General features: G+C 34.6%; 1 protein-coding gene and 1 pseudogene across 1 annotated transcript; one reads left to right on the top strand and one right to left on the bottom strand.

Annotated features, from left to right (window-relative positions):
* Positions 1-1,199: 1,199 nt before the first annotated feature.
* Positions 1,200-5,529, top strand: LOC114751843 (molybdate-anion transporter-like). Its single transcript, XM_028940531.1, has 9 exons — positions 1,200-1,599; positions 1,872-2,016; positions 2,728-2,896; positions 3,142-3,397; positions 3,616-3,704; positions 4,012-4,194; positions 4,290-4,375; positions 4,453-4,537; positions 5,099-5,529. The coding sequence occupies exons 1-9, from the start codon at positions 1,398-1,400 to the stop codon at positions 5,231-5,233; spliced, it is 1,350 nt and encodes a 449-aa protein (XP_028796364.1). The 5' UTR covers positions 1,200-1,397; the 3' UTR covers positions 5,234-5,529.
* A 2,259-nt stretch (positions 5,530-7,788) lies between these two features.
* Positions 7,789-21,250, bottom strand: LOC114751830 (probable prolyl 4-hydroxylase 9; annotated as a pseudogene).
* Between the last annotated feature and the right edge of the window lie 1,726 nt (positions 21,251-22,976).

Genomic DNA, 22,976 nt, shown 5'->3' with positions numbered 1-22,976 from the left:
GACAATACTGAATTGGCATATAATAATATATTTTTGCATAAAATTTTTATTTGAGATTTAATAATTTTAAATTTATTTTTACGGGATTCTTTCTAAAATTTGTAGTTTGATTTTAATTTTTTGTTTTTGTTAAAGATCTAAACCGTAACCTTTATCGATCGTTTGATACTCAATTTACATCTCCCAGTTTGCAATTTGTTTGATTTGTATCATTTTCTTTTGCTATAATGATTGGTATCAATTTCGGTTTACAAATATTAGATTCATTTACTTTGTTATTGTGTGATTTTGTTGAGGATGCAATATTTATCTATTTTTTTTGGATTACATATTTTGGAAAAATTATTAAGATTTTGGTAATTTATTGTCATTTACTTTATTTACTTATTATGAAATTTCTTAATAATTATGTAGAATAATGTTTTATTAATACTTATCAACATTGTATATTTGAATTGTTACTTTTTTTTTACTAAATGAGGATACAATATTTATTTCTTTCTATTTCAATTTAATTGTATATCTATAAAAATGATTAATCTGAACTACTCCTCCCATCCTTAATATAAGACCCAATTGTTAAGTTGATTTTGATCTTAAATATAAGACCCACTTCTTATATTTATCAATTTTCTCTAAACTACCCCTATGAATACTCCCTCAACCATAATTAAGTAGAGGAGGGAGATGAGGTATTAAGAAAAATAATTATGGTGTTTTAAAAAAAAATGTCACATTTCTTATAATTAACTAACTTACCTAACTTCTTTAATCTAATCAAATTAGTTAAATGGGTTATATTAAAGATTGGAAGAGTATTAGATTAACAACTAAAAATTAAAACTAAGATATATTAACGAAATTGCAAATTGAAAGACTCAAATTAACCTCTATCTCATCTCATACTTACCACTTAAATTAGGCTCCAATGACAATTTTAGAAATAACTTCAATTCCTTTTGTCTAACCATTTGTAATCTAAATCATGAATTAAAAATAATTTTGTTTACCTTTTTTTTTTTTTTTGGGGACAAGTACAAATTGAAGTTGATTTGTTTGCTATGGAAGAATGGGGAATCACACAAAATCGGGAGACTCTCGCATTTCGGGTCCAAATCTAGCTTTCATTTCACCGGAGGCAACGACACCGTTTCGTTCTTCGTTTTTAGCTACGCCTGTATCGAAGCCGCTAAATTTGCAGTGTTAACAACGGAACCGGTCCGTTTCGCGCCGATCATATCATATCGTCCCCGATCTCGTTCGGTCTCGGAGTCTCAGTTCTCCTCTCTCCCTTCCGTATATTTGCTTCATCTCTTCGATCTAGGGTTTATCTCAGACCCAAACAGGACGCTTATTCTTACATAATGTCTCTGTATTAATTCCAATATAATTGGCCGATGGCGATAACCATTGAGAGCTCGGTTTGGGAGCCAAATCCATCCATATACATCTTCCTCTTCTTCTCTTGCTGTTTCTCGATCTTTCTTTTTCCTCATTTCACTAATTCTAACAGAACATCTACAGTATTCGACCATGGAATCTCTTCCTCGTTTGTTCGCTTTCAGCGGAAATTCATTCTTCTCTATTCTCTATCTTCAGGTGAAATGCTTTTACTATAGCAGTGTTTGGATTTCAAGAAATGCGCTTGTAGAAAAAGGAGAAGCAACTTTTGAACTTGAAATTCATGCTTTATTTAGTTGATGGCATCAGAACTAAACCAAAAGGGACATTATTTTTCTCTTCAATTTAGTCTCCGCTTTTCGCAACCAATTTTCGAAATTCTTTAACTTTAAACTGCATTTCTTAGTGAATTAAGCTTTAGATCTGTAACGTGAGTGCTAATTGCATTTTTCTTACTTTCATCTTGTCAGTGATGGAAGGCCTGTGGTTAGCTTTCGGTGAGTTCGAGTTAGCTTCTTACGGAGTTGGCAGGGAGCAGATGGTTATGTCTCTCTGTTATAGATTTGGGGCGTCTCTCATTGCTAGTCCCTTTCTTGGTGTGATTTCAGACTTAATGTAAGCCTATGATTTGCCTGCTATTATTGCTACGATGTTTATACGTTATCTCTAATTTCTAATTTCTTAAAGGTCCAACTTATACTGAGTTGTCAATTTCAGTAAGTCTGATGTTTAAGTGACAAGTATTATTGGAATTTTTTGTATTAATTATTATATGTATTTATGATTTTCTTTAAACAAATAATAATGTGTATCATTCATAGCGGAAATTCCATAATGTTCGATATGGAAGAATCACTAACACTTTGAATGATCATTGGTGAAGTATTTTTGGTTGATTTTAAGTCAACCTCCATTGCAATGATGTCAGAAAGGGAAAAAACTGTTTAACTTTGACAAGCATTCTTTTAACGGGTCTAAAACTGCACAATGCCAAACTTTTATGACCGATAATTTTAATTATATATTTGGTGTTGCCTAATCCCATGGATTTTTTTCCCTTCTACTTTTAAATATTTCATATTTTTGCTGAGTCATGACATCCTCCCGAGTCATTTGAAACATGAAGCATGATATTGCCATGTTAGATTAGACAGTTTAGCAGCTTGGAAATTTGTGAAGTGGTTATGCAAAACTATGCCTCTTCAAGAAATATATATATATATATATCTATGTATGTATAATTTTTTTATAATTATTGTAATAATAATTTTCAGGTGATGTTGTTGCATGACATGCTGCAACTAAGTTATTATTTTCATTGTGTAGAGGTCACAAGAAAGCATGCCTATTTTTTGGCATCCTACACTTATTTGTTGGCATATGGAAGAGGGTCTCTGAGTATCCAAGCATTTTTGTCACTAGCATTTGTCTCTCTCTTGCCAGTGCAATATTTTCATTCAGTTTTGAGAGTTGGATGGTCACTTTGCATGAAAAGGTATTGAATAAATTTTCTCCTATACTCTTGATTCCTTGCAAACATAGATTTCAGCCCAGACATCTATGACACTTGCACTAGATGGGGACTTATTTATTCCCCTCAGTTTTAATAACATCGGCCAGTCCTTTTATTCTTATTTCTTTTAGTGTATTTGGCTAGTATCATTTCCTATCACCGAATATAGGATAACTGACTTTGAATATCTACAATCTAATGTCAATTTCTTTTTTTCCCCTAAGCAGCAAGGGCACAGGCTAGATTCGCTTAATGACACGTTTTGGTTAATGGCTTTTTCTGAGTCTGCATGTTTTATTGCCAGCCAAGTGTTTGCAAATTGGCTGGTTGGTGATAATTTTGAGAAGAAAACTGCTCCTACCACTGCAGCCATCTTCCTAGCAACAGTATGTATCACTTTTCTTTCCAGAGGATGGGCAGAAAATCCACAAGCAATGTCTTTAAAGGATTATAGCGTGTCCTTCTATGCATATATATTAGGTGGTAAGATACACATGCTTTCTAAGTTATGCCCTTGATCTTATTTTTGTGCATCAGTTCTAATGATTTTTTGTGGATTGACATGATTTAGAAGATTCTTACATTTAAGCATTTAAAGGTGCTATTAAGTTCTACTAGAGAATTAGCTGCTAATATTGTTCAATGTTTTAATGATAAGCTTACCAAGAATAACAGAGAGATGAAAATTCTATTATCTCCAGATAAAAGGATATGGCTTTTGGGGTGGGCACAGGCTTGCCTTTACTTCTCCATTGGAATTTTTTGGATCCTCTGGGCCCCTACAGTGGTGGTATGATTTAAATTTCACAGCGAGGATTTTCTATGTACTTGTTATGATCTCTAGAGCATTCCGTTGATATCTTTTTTTCTTTTTTTTTTAATTCTCTTCTTTCGGCTTCTTTGTATTGATCGACTTAGAAATAAAAGTCCATGGACAAATTAATGTATTTTTTTTTTCCCTGAGGCCATTTTTGTGGCAAAGACATCTGTCTTCTTTCCTGGATTCAGTCGTATGAAAGAGAAGGCTTCATGTTATGCAACCTTTTACATTTATGGTTCAAAGTTTAGAATACATTATGTGGTGCTTGTGTATTCAGGCTGATGGACGAGAAGTGCATCTAGGATTAATTTATCCATTCTTTCTGGGCTCAAGAATGCTAGGAAGCACTGTATTTCCTTGGCTCACAAGTGGACACTTACCTATTAGAACTGAGGACTGGCTAGTATACGCATACATCATACTGGGTCTTGTCCTGTCTATTATAGCCTATGATTATCAGGTGCTGTCACTTCATATTTTTATAAGCATGCAGTGCACTTGTCTGGCTGCAGAGGTGGAAATCTAGAGTCTACTCTAAAATTTTTTCCTATGCAGGAAATTGGAGTTCTGGTGACTCTGTTTATCCTGTTTCATGCTTGTGTTGGGCTCATTTTACCATCACTCGCCAGATTGAGGACCATGTAAAATCATTTAATTCTGGGTGCCTGTTATTCATTGGATTGTGTTAGTTTTGATAACTGTGTTACTTTAATTGCAGGTATGTGCCTAATGAGCTGCGTGGAGGGATGATGGGCCTTTCTCTTGCCCCAGCTAATGCGGCAATGCTGCTTTCTTTGGTGGAAGTGAGTGTTTGAACATAATGGCAATGTAGGAAATATATAGTTAGCCAATTAAGTTTTTAGCCCCAGTTGACCATAAAAATGGACACCACGATGGACGTAAACTGTGTCTCTTTGACATTTGAAGTCAGAATACTGGTCGTTGTTGAGGATGGCTTATGAAATAACTATTGGAAAGAGGTCCTGTTCCAATGAACTCCTTAAAAGGCGTACCATGATAAGCCCTGCGTTGAAAAATTCTGCTTACGGGCAGTTGTGTTTGGCTTGGATTTCTGTGCTTGAATGGTGCCACTATCCCCTTGAGTTTATTCCTGATGTTTATTCTAGCAGCGTTGTATGCTTTATTGAAATTTAATGTTTCAGATGTAAAGTACTTGTCTCCGCTGCGTTTTTCCTAACCACCTAGCATGAAATTGTGAAAATAGTTATATATTTGTTTGCAATCCATGTAACTAACTTTACCTACTGGGATAAGATTTTGTTGTTGCTGTTGTATTTGTTTGCCAGCTGGTTGTTGTATGTATTTAATATCATAATATAGTTACTTCCTTGTAACTGTTGCAGGGTGGCTACTATCGGAATGTTGGGAATGCAGCATTGATGGCATTTGGTGTGTTGGGACTATTGACTTCAGCTGGTTGCATGCATGCCTTGAAGCAATGGGGGAAGCAACCATATAATAACTGGCATAAACAGTGAATGCATATTGCTGATTTGGGAGAGTTTGGGGAAGGTGGGATGTCTGTCTTTCTTGTTGATGAAAGTAACGAACGATGTAGACCTCAGATGATGCCAAAGTATGCACGGTGAGATCAATTTCAGAACGCAGATATCATGCCCAACAATTACCGAGTGCAGGAGATTGACTTTGTAGTGGCGTCTCTAAGGACCGAAAGACAGGCTGAACAAGGACATCTCCCATTTTAATTCTCACTTCAAACTCCTTGTCCATGAGATGAAGATCGCTTTTTTAAATATATCAGCTATACGATCAGCCTAACGGGTTTATGTTTGTACTGTTATGTGGTAGCCGGCATCTTTTGGTGTGAATGCTTTTGGTTTTGCTTCCGTAGATCTGGCCGGCCACACAAGCGTTTGGAGCGGATGACGTGCAGATTCGCAAGTTCTTTTGGGGTGGCACCTAAAGATTGGGAGGTGAAAACTAATACGAGCATCAAAGTTCGAGCATGTTGTTCATTTGACGGGAACACCATTTAGGTAGTACCATGGTGGTTTTAATTGTGCTCTTGCCCCCTTAATATTATACTCCTCCGGTCCTTAATATAGGACCCAATTCTTGAGTTAGTTTTAGTCCTAAATATAAGACCCATTTCTCATATTTATTAACTTTCTCTAAATTACTCTTATGGATATTCTCTCAATCATAATCAAGTAGAAGAGGGAGATGAGGTATTAAGAAAGATGATTATGGTGTTTTAGGAAAAATGTGTCACTTTTCTTATAATTAACTAACTTACCTAACTTCCTTAATCTAATTAAATTAGTTAAATGGGTTTTATATTAAGGACCAAAGGAGTAAATAGCCTACTAACTAAAGTTACTATTGCAATGTTAGCGAGCTGAAACCAGGCTTAATTCTTCTGTCGTCATCTACAGAGACAGTAACAATTTGAAGATCTTGCTTGAATTAATTTTTTTTTTTTTGGTGGTAGACAAATTAAATTTCATAGTACCAACATCTGTTTGAAACCATTTAGTCTGAGTTTGGAATTGGCTAATGATTGCACAACATTGATTGAATGCTCGAGTGATAGGGTGCGGAGGCTTTTCCTGGCTTGGAGAAGAAATCTGTTGGCATTATTTGTGTTCTATTGACATTGAGTTAACGTAGGAAAGTGGTTGGAGAATATTTCATGGTCTTTTTTTTTTCCTTTTTTGGTAAACAATATTTCATGGTCTTTTTAACCCCAACATTCTCGGTCATTTTCAAAAGGCCTCTGAAGATGTAAAGTTCATGATTTTCTTTTTGGATAATTAACTTGCACTGCCTCCTGTACTTAATACAAGAATTGGTTGATTAATTTAAACAAATTAAAAAAATTGGTTAAATTAGTTATTTGTAATAAATATGTATTATCTTTTCTAAAATATCTTTACTAATCATATGTATTAGTTAGGACTAGTATTCTACTAAAATTTTAACATGTATAACTACTATAATAACTATTTTAGAAAAAAATGAATAAATATGAGAGATAAAATAGATTAGGGTTTTATATTTAAAACTAAATTAAAAATTAAATAAGTTCTTATATTAAGAACAGAAGGTAGTAATTCTTTATAGATTTAGATCCTTCTAGTTTTTTTATTAGGTCTTTATAATTTTACTTGTTTTTATTTAGATCTTTATAGTTTCACCTGATTTTTAATGAGGTTCCTGTGTATTTTTAATTTTATTTATTAATTTAACTTAGATTGATTGAAATATTAATATTTAATTTGCAAATATAAAATATCAATAATAAATTTAAATGAATTTATATAATTACGAAAATAATTAAAGAATCATTAATTAATTTGAATAAGTAATTATAGATTAATATCAATTACTCCTCCAATCTTTAATATAAGATCAATTTAACTAATTTGATTAGATTAAGAAAGTTAGATAAGTTAGTTAATTATAAGAAATATGACACATTTTTCCTAAAACACCATAATCATCTTTCTTAATACCCACTCTCCCTCTTCTACTTGATTATGGTTGAGGGAGTATCATAGGGGTAGTTTAAAAAAAATTAATAAATATGAAAAATGGGTATTATATTTAGAAAAAAAATCAACTCAACAATTGGGTCATATATTAAAGACTGAAAGAGTATATCATGTTTTTAGAAAATTTTATTACCATAATTCAAATTTTATAATTATAAAAATAAGAATTATAAATATAAAATAAATATAAATATATTTGTAATTCAAAAACTTAAAAGAATATTAATATAAAATTATTATTGAAAATGTTATTAGGATTTATATAATAAACCCTCAGGGACATGATTAAAAATTATCTAAAACTATAAAGTGAAATTATAAGGACGCGATAAAAAAAATTTACAAGAACCTAAACAAAAATAAGTGATGTAAGAATCTGATTTAAAAAAAACTATCATGCCTAAATTTAAAATTGGTTAGAACTAGGAGGTCATGCATATTAATTATCCTTTTTTGCCGAAAGAAAACAAGAAGTTATAACCTGCTTGATCCTTGATATACAATGTTAGCAACCTATATTTTCATTTTATCTTTTATCCTGTAGAGCTGTTAACTCGCCAAACTACCACCTCGACAATGATAAGACTCAAAATTCATCGATCGCAGGCGACGTGGTTTTATCATCCTGTTCTAGATCTCTTATCCACTTTGCAGCCACCCATTTCTCCCCTTTTATCACTGGGCAGCTTCCATGGAGTGGTGTCTGCAAAAACATGCATGGGAAAAGGCCAAGAAATCATGAAGAACGCACAAAAAAGGGCATTGCTCGGTAATTATATGTGATTCATATTAAGTGCTCCTGAAAATAGAGGATTATGAGATAAAGAATAAGTATGTATATTCTCACCTTTTTTCCCTCCATATTTTGAAAACATATTTTTATGAGGATAATATTTCACATATTTTAAATTTACTATACGTGACAAAAGAATCTACAAAACTCAATCGTTTCTGTTTGTATCTGAAAATATATGGGATAGAATTTGCGGCTACCGAAGCATAAGACGCCTATTTAATGAAATAAGGGAACAAAAGGAACATCTACATATATAATAATTAAAATTTATCTGAAAAAATAGATAATTTATAGAGTACAGTCGTTCTATGCAAAGCACAAATCCATAATTTGGTTATATATGGAATGATTTAGGCTAAAGCCACTTATTGAAGAGCACGGTCAACTATCTACTTATCACTTCTCAAAATTTTCTCAAGGTTTTATAAGAAAAGAATCTGATGATGATAAACGAAAGTCATTGTCATTAACCGTTTTAACATAAATTTGTACAAAAATGCATAGTTATTAACAAGTAGTAAGCTTCTTCCTTGCTTGCTCTATTTCCATACTTTGTTTATTTACCAATCCCCTCCCGTTCACTTTTTCTTTGATTTCTTTCTTTTGCCGGTTCTGGAGTTTCCCACTTTATCAGTATTAATAAATAATCGATTTATTGATAAAAAAGAAATAATCGATTTAGGATGAGTACTCATCGTGAAATAAAAAATAATTAATAATTAAGCATAAATAAAGTTAAAGATGTGATGTAAAGATGGATTAAAACTCGCAGAGTGAGAAATGGTAACAACGATGATTAGGAGAACAATACTAACCGGGTCGATCGTACCATTATGTAACAAAGAATAAAATAGAAGTCCATCCTCTTGTCGTGGCCTTGCTTTCAAATCAATGCAGTCCTTATAACCGTAGCTTACGTCCATGTTCAGGCCATTCTGCAGAGTACCGGACCAGTGACTACTCATTCAAGCCGAAACGGGAAGTATGTTAAGTGATGCGAAAGCGAGCCAGCTAGCTTTACCTCAAACGGAAACACGGTCTCCCCACCTTCCTCAACATCACTTAAATAAAGCAAAAAGGTTGCTATCGGCAAGCTGAAAATCATATAAACTCTAACGTGCCACGGAGGGAATTGAAGTTAGTTCTCCAACTAGTTTTTTCCCTTAACTCTAGAAGTAAAAATCCAATAGGAGAAATAACTTCGTATGTTTGAATCTGACTAGAATCTCAAAAAGAAGACTTCATAGTAACAAGATGATCTTGCTGTAAAAAGAAATGGACAACCCCGCCAAATAACCTTGAGCAAATGTCAGATCATCTGATGAATATTACAAGCCCCATGCTATTTGGTTTGGTTTGGTTTGGTTGCTGAGCATGACCACATCAAAACAAACAAACTTGTGATCAATATAACACCTTTCAAATGAGAATTATAACTTCTACTTCAGACATACCCTTTGGCTCTTTCGAGGGCCATATTCAGCAGCATCGAATGCATCATAATGAGACATGTATCCCTGCCCCAACTCATAACGCGGGATGTTGAATGCCTGAAACATGGTAATTTTCTCAGACAATTTTAAAACCTCCCTGTAAATACAGGGTTTGCAAGAGTTTCCTTGCAGATAGCATGAAGATCAGGAAGGAAAGCCAATAAATGCAATGGTATAAGCACACAAAACAAAAGGACAACACTCCCGACCTTCACTTCATTCCCTCTCTCTACCACTTTGGTCATCTACCTATGTTTTCTTCTGACTTGATATGGGAAGAAAATGAGCTAGCGGATTGAGAATTTGACATTATAAGGCGGCTTGGATGATATGTGAAACATTTATCTCCTATAGAACGTCCACAAAAGCACTGTCTATTGCTACCTTAAATGCATAATTGTCCAATTTTTCTTTTCTCATTTTGGCCACCGAAAGACTGCCGTTTCTTTTCCCCCCTTCTTTTTTTTTGGGTTGGGGGGGGGTGTTGAGCAGAAAAAAGACTTCCTGCTCCGTGTCCCTCATTAGTCCAACATTTAAGTCCTCAGTTACCAAAAGCATACCGTTGTATTTCCTAATGGGTGCACGGGGCAAAACAAACATATAGGAAGGAACTGTTCGGCACTCGAGACATTATTCCAGTAAATTTAGGGATGAAATCAGCTTAAGGTTCTAAACCGCACCTCGGGTAATATTTTCTGTGACTTGGGTCAAGAAGGGGAACGAGAAATATTCTTGCAGAAATATTGAAATGAAGGCAAAAGGAGAGAAACCCTGATTTCAAATTTGAAAATGAAAAGCCAAGGGAGAAGCAACATAGTAAGACAGGCTCTTCTGTCATTGATCTTGCCAAAAAAATCTCTTCTCTTCCTCCAATCTCAATTGTATGTACATTGTTAAAGCACATGAAGCCAGTTTGAAAGAAAAAGATGTTAACAAAACTACATATATACATATATTATTCAAACAATCCAGATTATATACATATATGTATGTGATACTCAAAGGAGTTACAGCGGAAGACTTATAAATACCTCTCTCCATTAGCTCAGTTGATTTGATGTAGAACTCGATCTGAATAATGATAAGCTGTGGATTAAAAGAACACAATTAGAGAAGAAAGAATGCAGGGAATCTTCCAGCTGGCGATTGGGCACAGCGATGGCAACTGGGATGCAGCCGTCACCAGTGGGGAACCCTCAGAGAGTGAGCAGAGATTAGGGTTTCGCTCCTGACTCAATGTACCGTATGTTATTTTCACCATCAGAAACTAACTTTAATTAATTGAGTCCATTACCCATCTTGGACTGGGCCCAAAATGACTACGGGCCACACTCTGAAATATTTATTAATTATCCTAATAATATCTAAATAGTTATATATTAATAATAAATATCTCACATTCTCCCACTTGGCCCGTATACTCAATGCCATTGCCCAGTCAAGATTAACTAAGGACATACTACAAGAATCATAGCGATAAGTCCTCTTTTATCGAGTATTACCTTCCATGTATTACAAGCAGCATCCTTACTTAATGGGTATCACTTTATGAATAAACTCAATGTTTATTCGGTTCCTGTCTCAATATTTATCAATTTCAATATCATAAATGTATACAATCTTAAACAAGAAATGATAAACCATAAATTTGATTTCATTGCTCATACCTCAACTAGTCAAATGAAGGACGAAGTCCCATGTGAGGTACATGTGAAACGAAAACATTCGGTTTCAACCCTTTCGTCAAAGGATCAGCTAACATATCATTTGTACTGATGCGTTCAACCGAAACTTGGCCATCCTGAACTCTTTCTTTCAGGCATAGGAATTTAAGTTCGACAAATTTGCTTCGACTTTTATTCCTTTTGTTATTTGCTATGGCCACCGCAGCTGCGTTATCACAGTACATTCTTATTGGCCTACAGATTGAGTCCACAATCTTGAGCCCAGCAATGAAATTCTTTATCCAGATTGCTTGTGAACTTGCCTCAAAACACGCAATGTACTCAGCATCACCAGTAGAAGGAGCTGTTAGCGTTTGCTTTGCACTTTTCCATGATATAGCTCCTCCTGCTAATAGGAAGATGTAACCGGTTGTAGATTTATTTGTATCTACACATCCTCCAAGATCTGAATCTGAGTACCCAATTACTTCCAAATTTTCTGTTCTTCTATATGTGAGCATATAGTGTTTAGTACCTTGTAGGTATCTGAACACCTTCTTTGCAGCTGTCCAATGTGCTTCCCCAGGATCACTTTGATATCTCCCCAACATACCCACAGCAAAAGCGATGTCAGGTCTTGTACAAACCTGTGCATACATCAAGCTTCCTACCGCTGAGGCATATGGGACCTTTTCCATACGTTTTCTTTCAAGCTCGATTTTAGGACACTGATCTGAACTAAATTTATCTCCCTTTTCAATAGGAGCTACGTTAGATGAACAGTTTTTCATTCTGAATCGTTCAAGAATCTTGCCAATGTAAGCTTCTTGAGATAAGCCTACAAGACCCTGGGTTCTATCTCTATGAATCTTTATGCCAATGACATAAGATGCCTCACCCATGTCTTTCATGTCAAAACTCTTGAACAAAACTGTTTCACCTCACGCAATAGTCCCAGATCATTTGTAGCAAGCAAAATGTCATCCACATACAAAATCAAGAATATGATCTTACTCCCACTAGCCTTGTGGTATATGCAGTCATCCATGATGTTCTCAACAAAACCAAATGATGTGATCACTTCATGGAACTTTAAGTACCACTGCCGTGAAGCCTGTTTTAGACCATATATTGATTTCTTTAGCTTGCATACCAACTGCTCTTTACCTTCTGCAACGAATCCCTCAGGTTGTTTCATATAGACTTCTTCCTCCAATTCACCATTGAGGAATGCAGTCTTCACATCCATTTGGTGCAACTCTAGATCAAAATGCGCAACCAATGCCATGATGATGCGGAATGAATCTTTCTTGGATACAGGTGAAAAAGTTTCCCTGTAGTCGATTCCTTCCACTTGTGTGAAACCCTTAGCAACCAACCTAGCCTTGTATCTATCAATGTTGCCTTGTGAGTCCCTTTTGGTTTTGTAAACCCATTTACAGCCAATGGCCTTAGACCCACTAGGCAACTGTACAAGCTCCCAAACATGGTTGTTTGCCATGGAATTCATTTCATCAATCATAGCATCATGCCATAATTTAGAGTTCGCACTCTTCATGGCCTGAGTAAACGTTAACGGATCATTTTCAACATTTACATCACAGTCAACTTCAGCAGAGTACACTATGTAGTCATTAGGTAATGCCGATCTTCTTTCTCTAGTTGACCTCCTTAATTCAACCTCTTGGGTTGATTCAAGCTGCTGACTAGGAACATCCTCTATCACATTTTGTGGAGGTTCCACTTGTGTGACAGTTTGATCAGCTTGTATGTGTTCCTCTTGTCCAGCATTGTCAACTTGAGCTTCAGGATTTACATCATGTTCAATGTCAACTCCAACAGTGGGAGAGTCATTAACTATTGATGGTCCCTCATCATAGGTGTTAGTGGTTTGCTCTATGTGATTATCTTGTGAACAATCACTCCCACTAATCACATCATTCTCAAGAAATTTGGCATTCCTAGATTCTACAAATCTTTTAGAAGGTGGAGGACAATAAAACTTATAACCTTTTGACCTTTCTGCATAGCCTACAAAGTAAGCTCTAATGGTCTTAGGGTCCAGTTTCTTTTCCTGTGGATTGTACACTCTTACTTCAGCAGGACAACCCCATACCCTGAAATGATTTAAACTGGGTTTCCAACCTTTCCAGATTTCAAAGGGTGTTTTGGACACTGCCTTTGTTGGAACCCTGTTTAATATGTAAGTGGCTGTCTTGAGTGCTTCCTTCCACAGGGAAGTTGGAAGTTTGGAGCTACTCAGCATGCTCCTAACCATATCCAATAAGGTCCTATTTCTTCTTTCAGCTACACCATTCATGTCAGGTGAGCCAGGCATGGTATATTGGGCTACTATACCTTGCTCTCGAAGAAATTCAGCAAATGGACCAGGTGCTTGTCCTTCACTGGTGTACCTGCCATAATACTCACCACCTCGATCTGATCTCACAATCTTGATTGGTTTCCCAATCTGTTTTTCTACTTCTGCTTTATATTCTTTAAAGGCATCTAGTGCCTCACTTTTATTATAAAGCATATAGACATACATGTATCGTGAGTAATCATCAATAAAGGTGATAAAATATTTTTGACCATGCGCAGTCAAGTCGGGGCAACAAATATCCGTGTGTATAATTTCTAGCAATTCAGAACTTCTCTTAGCCCCTTTATGTGACTTGTTGGTCTGCTTTCCTCTTATGCAGTCCACACAAGAATCAAACTCTGAATGGTCTAAAGATGGAAGAATTCCATCTTTACTTAACCTTTTGATTCTTTCACCGGAGATATGTCCCAATCTCCTATGCCACAGGCTAACAGAATTCTCATCAATGACACTTCTTTTAGTACCATGCGTAACAGAAAAAGATTGCGGAGAATCAGAAACAATTTTAAATAAACCATCAATCATAACTAAGTTCGCAATCAAAACAGAGTCTTTTGACAAGGTCATAAATTTCTTAGAAAGAACTAAATGGTAATCAAACGGAATCAGTCTTGACATGGAAATCAAATTCCTCTTATAAGAGGGAACATAAAAAACTTCATAAAGGTCCAAAACGCGATTATTTGAAAAAATTATGCGAAAAGTCCCAACAGCTTTCACAGGATCTCCTTTCCCACTGCCTGAAAGGACCGTTTCCTCATTGGGATGTGGAGGCCTGCTGGTTAGAAAGCCCTGCATGGTAGTCGAAATGTGGATCATTGAACCAGTGTCAATCCACCAAGTGTCATTATTAACGCTAGAAAAATTAGATTCAAAAGTAACACACGATGAAAACATACCTCTCTTTTCTAGCCATGCCTTCCTCTTGAGACACTCATCCCTCATGTGTCCCTTTTTCTTACAGAAGAAGCATCTGGCATTCCTTTTGTTAACAGCTGAAACAGCAGGGATTTTCTTCTTTTTCTTTTCCTCCTTCTTTTCTTTCTTTCCCCTTCTGCTGCCAGCCTTGGAACTTTCTGCTAAATGAGCCTCCTTTTGTGCAACCTTTCCACTCATCAGCAATCTAGTCTCTTCTTGAACACACATGGACAGCAGTTCATCCACTGACCATTTCTCTTTATGTGTGTTGTACGAGACCTTGAAAGCATCATATTGAGCAGGAAGTGAGTTCAAGATCAATTGCACTAAGAATTGCTCGGTAGGTTCCATTTCAAAGGATTTCAGCTGAGAGGCTAGGTCTCTCATTTTCATTATATGTTGCCTCACACCACCAATACCTGTAAGCCTCATAACACATAATTCAGACATGATGGCACCACCCATCTGTTTGTCTGTTGGCTTGAACTGCTTGTCCAAGGCTTCCAGGTATCCTTTGGCTGTCTCACATTTAGGGACTGCTCCCCTAATGCTTCTGGTGATCCTTTGTTGTATAAGCAGAAGAGATAAGCGGTTGCTCGCTCCCACAATTCATACCTTTCTTTTGCCTCCTTATCATTTGAGGCATCATCTGGTCTAGGAGGCTTTTCATACCTCAAGGCATAATCCAAGTCCATACAACCGAGCTGCAGCAAAACATCATCTCTCCAATCAGCGTAGTTAGTGCTACCATCTAAGATGATTTTGTTGCTCACATCAGTCATGATTCTAGGGGCAGCAATTGGAACTGCAAATTGGAAACAGACAAATGAACAAAAAACCAAGCTCACAAGTTAGAATTTGAGGCAATCACAATTCACTGTGCCATGTATGCATGCTTAAATGAATAAAGCATACAAGTAATAAATACGTATCACTAATGTCTACCTGTGGGCAAAGATATTAGCATAGCATGTATTTATCTCAAATTGATGAAACTAGAATGCATTTGCATTTTCTAATACCTGTGGGCCACTTAGAAAATAACAAGGCCATTCTATCCCACCCTAATTAAATATGCAATTATGAGATATCTACCTGTGGGCAAAGATAAATCATAATTACACATTTAATTACAATTGATATTTCAAATCCATATGTGATTAATTAGTGCATGCGACATAATTAAGGATGCTGTGGCTATTCCTTAGAAGATGCATGCTAATCACAAATATCACAAATGTGCATTTAAATTCCAAATATGCACAACTTAATGGAGAATTTAACAAATCAATTTAATCAACTGAAGTAACTAAATAATTTAATTTAAATTCTCCCACTATTTCATGCACCCCAAGTTTAATTTAATTTGATAAATTAATTTCAATACATTTCAACTTCAAAAGAGTTTTACAAAATTCAAATAGTTAATTTAATTGCCCAAAAACATTATCCAAAATAGGCAATTAAATAACAAAACAAATTAAATTTTGTAAACATTTTCCAAATGTCAAAATGTTAAAGAAATTAATTATTCTCAATTTGAACAATTATGGAGCACAAAACAGAATTCAAAGAAACATATTACAAAACAAAATTAATTTATTTTGTACAAATACATTCTGAAAAATTAAATTAAATGGCCCAAAACAACCTTCTGGAAATAAAACCAAATGGCCCATACTTAAAAGTCTAAACAGAGCCCAAATAATCAATCCAGAAGCAAAACAACAAAGGTTCAGGCCCAAAACGAAAGTCCAAAACAAACAGAGACAAAAAAAAAAAAGGAAGTTCTGTACCAAAAAAAAAAACCCAAACAGAGGCCCAAATGCTACTGTAGCGCACTGTGCAATTTTTTTTTAAATGCGTGGCCCAAGCAGAGGAGGCCCAGTTCACTCTCGAAAAAGAAACGAACAAAAAATATTTTCAAAATCCAAAGTCGGGCCCAAAATGTGTCAGCCCACCACTCCTGAATTAGTGAAACTGTGCGTTTCACTAATGGGCTGAACACTTGCGTTTTTTTTTTTTTTGGCCTTTATAAGTCTGGTTCTGGGTCCTTTTTTTTTTTTTGTTAATAACACGGATCCGGGTTAACCTAACCCGAATATTGACCCGTTTTGCTGGTCTCCATAGCCGCCGGCGTCTGCAACGTTTCTGCCATGCTTTCCGGCGAAACTGTGACTGTTTTCTGACCAAAAGGGTGCGTTTTTCTTGACGTTGGAACACATCTCTAACGTAAAACAGCTAGATTCGAACTCTGTTAAGCCAAAACACATCAAAATCGCGTCTGTTGCACAGAGAAATCAAACAATGCTTTCGGGTTCTCTTCGGTCTCACGGACGGCGTTGGCGACGGCGTTCATCGGGGAAGCAAGTGCCTTCCCTCCCTCGCTCTCTCTCAATCAGACGCATACACGCACGGACATACAATCATGTATGCAAATATTTTCACATAAAGGATTCAAAATGGAAAGACGGATACACAATCATATATGCATCAACATATTAAATCATATATTAATTCCCCTTCTCAGAAAAACCCAAAAGAAAAATTTAATCAAACCAAAATAATGCTTTCAAATAATTTTTCAAGGAGAAAAATAATAGAATGAAAAGAAGCATTATGATTGAGCAAGGCAAGGTGAATCAGAAACCAGGCTCTGATGCCACATGTTAACAAAACTACATATATACATATATTATTCAAACAATCCAGATTATATACATATATGTATGTGATACTCAAAGGAGTTACAGCGGAAGACTTATAAATACCTCTCTCCATTAGCTCAGTTGATTTGATGTAGAACTCGATCTGAATAATGATAAGCTGTGGATTAAAGAACACAATTAGAGAAGAAAGAATGCAGGGAATCTTCCAGCTGGCGATTGGGCACAGCGATGGCAACTGGGATGCAGCCGTCACCAGTGGGGAACCCTCAGAGAGTGAGCAGAGATTAGGGTTTCGCTCCTGACTCAATGTACCGTATGTTATTTTCACCATCAGAAACTAACTTTAATTAATTGAGTCCATTACCCATCTTGGACTGGGCCCAAAATGACTACGGGCCACACTCTGAAATATTTATTAATTATCCTAATAATATCTAAATAGTTATATATTAATAATAAATATCTCACAAAAGAAGCTTACATAGATTACAAATACAATGTTGATCACAGGTACGAAATCTATGACCAAGAAGGAAAGAAGAAGAAAAAAAGATTACTGGTACAAAGTAAAACAAATCTATTACAAAAAAATAAAGTGGATATTCATTTAAAGGAGGACTGACAGCGTTTTTCAAACTCTCTTTTCGGCAGAAAGGAGTTTAGAGGGGAGTACATTACCTGTCCATTAACTCTGGGAATCATTGTTGCTCTTGCAATTTTTTATCCTCGGAAGCGCCGATAGAAATGCCTGAACTGCACCAAAAAAAAAAAAAAGTTATATGCTTGTTATATGAATTTGTTCAATTGGGTGACATGATTCTAGAATTACAGAAGATCCTCTCGTTATTACCAAAGTCACCCATTCTTCCATGGGCCAGATCATAGATCAAATATAATTTATAAGATTGCACTTGTAACGCGCAACCTACAAAATATTAACATGCAACTAGAACTCGGTGAAGGGAACTCCCAGAGTGAGAACTTGGAAATCTTGCTTCTTTACTTTAACTGGGCACAAATGGATCGTGTTGAAAATCAGGAACTAAAACACACTGAATTTGTGAAGCTTGTCATCCAAGAATTACCTCCACCTCGATTTCTGAGATGCAGAAATCTCAGTGGCATTCACCATAATTTCAATCAGAGTTCATCCTAAACTTTGGACAAGCTAATATAAAGAATTATCCGACTTGGTTGGCCATACGTTGTGTTATACAAGAGTCTGGCATCCCAGTTATTGCAATAATATTCTTCCAAGTGCCATTTACACGAACAAGGCTTATTGAATACTGTGTCTTTGCAATTTTTTGTAAGACAAAACAGTAAATTATTCTCTAGACACATGCACGTTACCTTGTTCTAACCCCCTTTGTACTCTCCTCTGTTTCTCCCTCACGTAATGCCAAAATTGATGGCTCGAGGCCACCCCTTGCCATATCAATTATGCTTTCACATTGTTCTGAATTTGCAAAATTCGGAAAATACAGAGCATGTGGTTTCCAGCTCAAAATCCAAGGAACACGAGCCCATAGATATAGCAATTTTAGAGTCAATGCACAACTAAATGATGAAGGCTACGACTAAACTCCCACCTTTGTAACCATTAACTAAAGCTAATTGAAGAAGAAATCATTTCAACACCAGAATAGCATGCCAAAGTTGAAACACTTGAGCAAGTAAATTAGTAATACCATTTCAAGTGTCTGCTCTTTCACTCTAACGTCCATGAAATCAAATATTAACGTAAACTTACGTGTTTCGCTGGCTCTGCAACATATTTTATAACCAGCTAAATTGTTTGTTTCATTAGCTTAGAGAGGAAAGGAATAATAAAATGCGGCACAAATCTAGATTCGTTTCGATCCTAACCAAAGTAACATCATGGTACTGCGCAGCGAAAAATAAAGATAAGGAATTATCACCTGAAAAGGATCATGGTACTGCGTCGCCTCGCTCGTCGATTCAAGGAACCTCGGTCTCGGCCTGTGGCCAAATACATCATCCTGTGAATTTGCTGCGATCGGTTAAACAGATAATTTGCGATCAAATAATCTAAGAAATTTATCACATAAATCTAGAGGATTATGAATAGAATTTGAAAGAAGACGTGAGACTTACCTTTTGTTTGGATGGAGAAAAAATAAAAAGAAAAAAAAAAGAGAGGAGAGAAATGAGTTTTTTCTTGGATGGGGAGAGAAAAGAACGAGGAAAGAAAAATAGAAGAGAAAATATGATACCACTCACGTCATTTTCTTTTCAATTTTTCTCTCCAGCTGTGGAGAGAAAATGAGAAGAAAACTCATGTTTCTTTTATATCCTCTCCGATACTAGGTGGGTTTAAAAGGACTAGCCTTATAGGGTTTAAATTTCAAAAATACCCTAATTTATTAGGTCCGGTCCTTAAGCTAACTAGCTCAGGATTGGCCCGCGGGCTTTTGGTTTGCTTAAAAAAAAACTGTTTTTTTATATTTCTCATATTTTTTATTAAACAATAAAAATAAACCAATAAAATTATTAATAAAAGACATAAATATGAATAAAATTAAGTCATAAATATAAAATATCATTATATATAAATATCCATCAACATCCAAGAGCGTCTAAAACATTCATTAACAAGATAATAACATCTAAAAGTTTCATCTATAGTGCAAATGTGTAATAAACAAACGTTATCATTAATCTTTTGAAACTTCATTATCATTATAATCAATTACTCTTCTTCATAAGTATGTTTTTCTTTTATATAGGAATTTTACTTTTAAATTTTACAATCTAAATATTATTTTACTTTAGTTTGAGAAATATTATTGTTGAAACTCATAAATTTCTAATTCAAATTATAAAACCACAAGTTATATAAGTACAAAATAGTCTCTTATCAAATATATATAGTTTAAAAATATCAACGCATATAATATAATCAAATCATTATTAAAGTCTAAATTAACCCATTTTTAAAAAATTTAATTGGACAAATTATTGTCTAAAACTAAATAAACCAAACCATTGTGTGAAATTTAATTTTAAAATAATAATAATAAAATATTTGAAATATCATTAACCATATAAAAAATTAATAATATTAGACTTACGTAAAAATATTTTTAAAAAACAAAAAAAAAATTATAAAAGGGCTCGTTTAGGCTCTCGGCTCTACAGGACTAGCCCTGTATGGCCTATTTCCCATTCGAAAGAGAAAATTTCAAGCCTGACTTGATAGGCTCGACCTATTTTTCCTCCTATACTCGATACTAGGTGAATAAGAGCATATTTTTCCTTTAATGCAATTTTTTAATTTTATTTATGCCTATTTTATTGTTTAGAAAAATTATTTCACTATAGCCAAATTCCTGGACACTCAAAATTCGTACTAACTCTACACACACATACACACATATTTCTCCATCTCTTTCAACTTTTATAATATTTTTATTATTTAACAATAATTTTAAATAATATATATTTTATTTATTTTATTATATTTAATTTAAAAATATCCACTTTTTTATTTTTCTATTAAAAATAACATTTTTACTAAACTATTTAATTTTTAAATATAATAATGTGATAATATATTTTTATTAATTAATTTTATTTTAAATTATTTGATAATATTAATGTTGATATAATTTTTATTGTGATATTTAATTTGGTTTTAAACATAATATATTTTGCATAGAGATAAAGGTATTTTAATCATTCATATATTTGTTTATTTTTTCTTTTTATATTTTCTCTCCTTTTTTCAAATAAGATAGGTAAAAAAAAATTTTTGGTTTTCTCTTCTCTCTATTTTTTCTTCTCCCATTTTTTTTTCCCTTCTAACTTTTTTCCTTATAAAAACGGAGCATTAGGGAAGAGACTGGAGCCGAAGAATCCGGAAACAGAGAAAAGGATGCAAAGGAAAAAGACAGAGGTTGAGCCAAACTTCTTCGTCTTCAAGTTCCAATTTCCTCTTACGGTTTTGAATTTCATTTGGATTGGATTCCTTGTTTCCTAAAACCCACAAATTCAGGCGCGCCCTTCCCAGAGTGGTCTTCGCCTACTTGCGATGAATTTGCAGGCGGTGGTTGAGGAATGCTTGACTTCAGTACCATGCAGCTTTCGATATGCTTGATACGTTACTCCGTTGTTTTTTCATAAACAACATTAAAACTGGTAAATCGAAATATTAGTTAAAATTAATTAAAAACATTAAATATATAAAAATGAGAAGGCTTTTTTCTTTAAAATGATAAGAAAGAGAAAAAAAGAAAAATTACAATTAGGTCCCATTCAAAGAAATTAAATACAAAAAGGTCTCTTAAAATCATGAAATTATCCTGAAGTTTTAAGGGATTTCTTTACAATAAATTTTATTTTTTTAATTACCAAATTACCCTTCTTCTTTTTTGAAGTTTGCATTAACAACTGAAAGAGTAGTAATTGACAACTTAAGGTGCAAGAATTGACAACTATCGCAGCAAGTATTGACAACACACACTACTACAGAATGAGAAATGCCTGACGCTAAATACTTGACGGTTATAACAACAAACCGTTAAATATAGTGTCTTAAGAGAAAACTTGACGGTTTTAATAAGAACCGTCAAGTTTCATTCGATAATACTAAAAAACCGTCAAGTTTTCTGCAATAATACTTGATGGTTATGTCATAACCGTCAAGTATTTTTAAGGTAAACTTGACGGTTTCTCCTTAAACCGTCAAGTTTTATAATACTTGACGGTTTTTCATTATAACTGTCAAATATTATTCTAAGATACTTGACAGTTATGAAGAAAAACCGTCAAGTATTAAATTTTAAAACCCCTTCTCTATTCATTTCGCTCTACTGAGTTTAAAATTTCTAGTGCTCCCTTCTGGTTTGAACTCTCTAAACCGCCATACCCACCTCATTTTCAGTCTTCTCTTTTGTTTTTATTGATCGTCCTCCATCATCGTCCCTCTCTGTGTCCTCCTTTATCACTGCGGCGTCTTCCTGCATCGTCGTTGTCACGCATTGTTCTCCAGATTTGACAGCTTCAGGTTGGTCCTCCTTCATCACTCGCTCCTCTTATTTCCTTTAGTGCTTCCTTGGAAATGATTGTAGTTGAAAGAGGATGATAGGATAATGTTAGGACTGTTCACAATACGCAGGGAAAAAGATCAATAGAGTGGGGAAATGACTTATTTATTGATATTTGATTCACTCTTACACACGAAAAATGGAGTGAATGTTACAACCATGATTAACAAACCCAGAAAATACTAAGCAACGCTGGAAAGGAAAATACACTCAAACCACTCTATGGCTAGTATTCGAGAGACCAGGACCCTCTCCTCACGAAAACCACTTGTATCCCCAAAATGACCCCCCATCCTGGTTTTAGCAATAATTTTTGCTCCATTATAGTTTTTCTGTTCGACAGAAAGGGTTTTTTTCGCATTTTGATCATTTTTTTGGGTTTAGGGTCTTTTCAATTTGTGTTTTAGCCATAAATTGTTTGCTAAATTATCAAAATTACTAATGTTTCAATTTTTGTTTCTGTAATTGAAATCGACTGAGGCTGTATGTTTCATGTTTTTGAATGTTAATTAATTTGTATGTTGTTATATATTGAAATTGCCTGACTGCTGGTTTTCTGCTTAATTAATACTTCATTTGAAGTTAAATAGAAGGCATAAAGCCTGAGGAATGCTAAGTTATAAGCCGTCATGCTGCCAAATTTTTTTCAAATGGAATAGCACATCAGTAGTAGTAGAATATTTTTTAAACTGAAGTGAAAGTGAATTTTTGTTG

The sequence above is a fragment of the Neltuma alba genome, unplaced genomic scaffold (genome assembly GCF_004799145.2).
Source record: "Neltuma alba isolate B1F8T4 unplaced genomic scaffold, ASM479914v2 tig00007130_pilon, whole genome shotgun sequence".
NCBI lineage: Eukaryota > Viridiplantae > Streptophyta > Magnoliopsida > Fabales > Fabaceae > Neltuma > Neltuma alba.
This window is presented reverse-complemented; position numbering and strand designations above follow the sequence as displayed.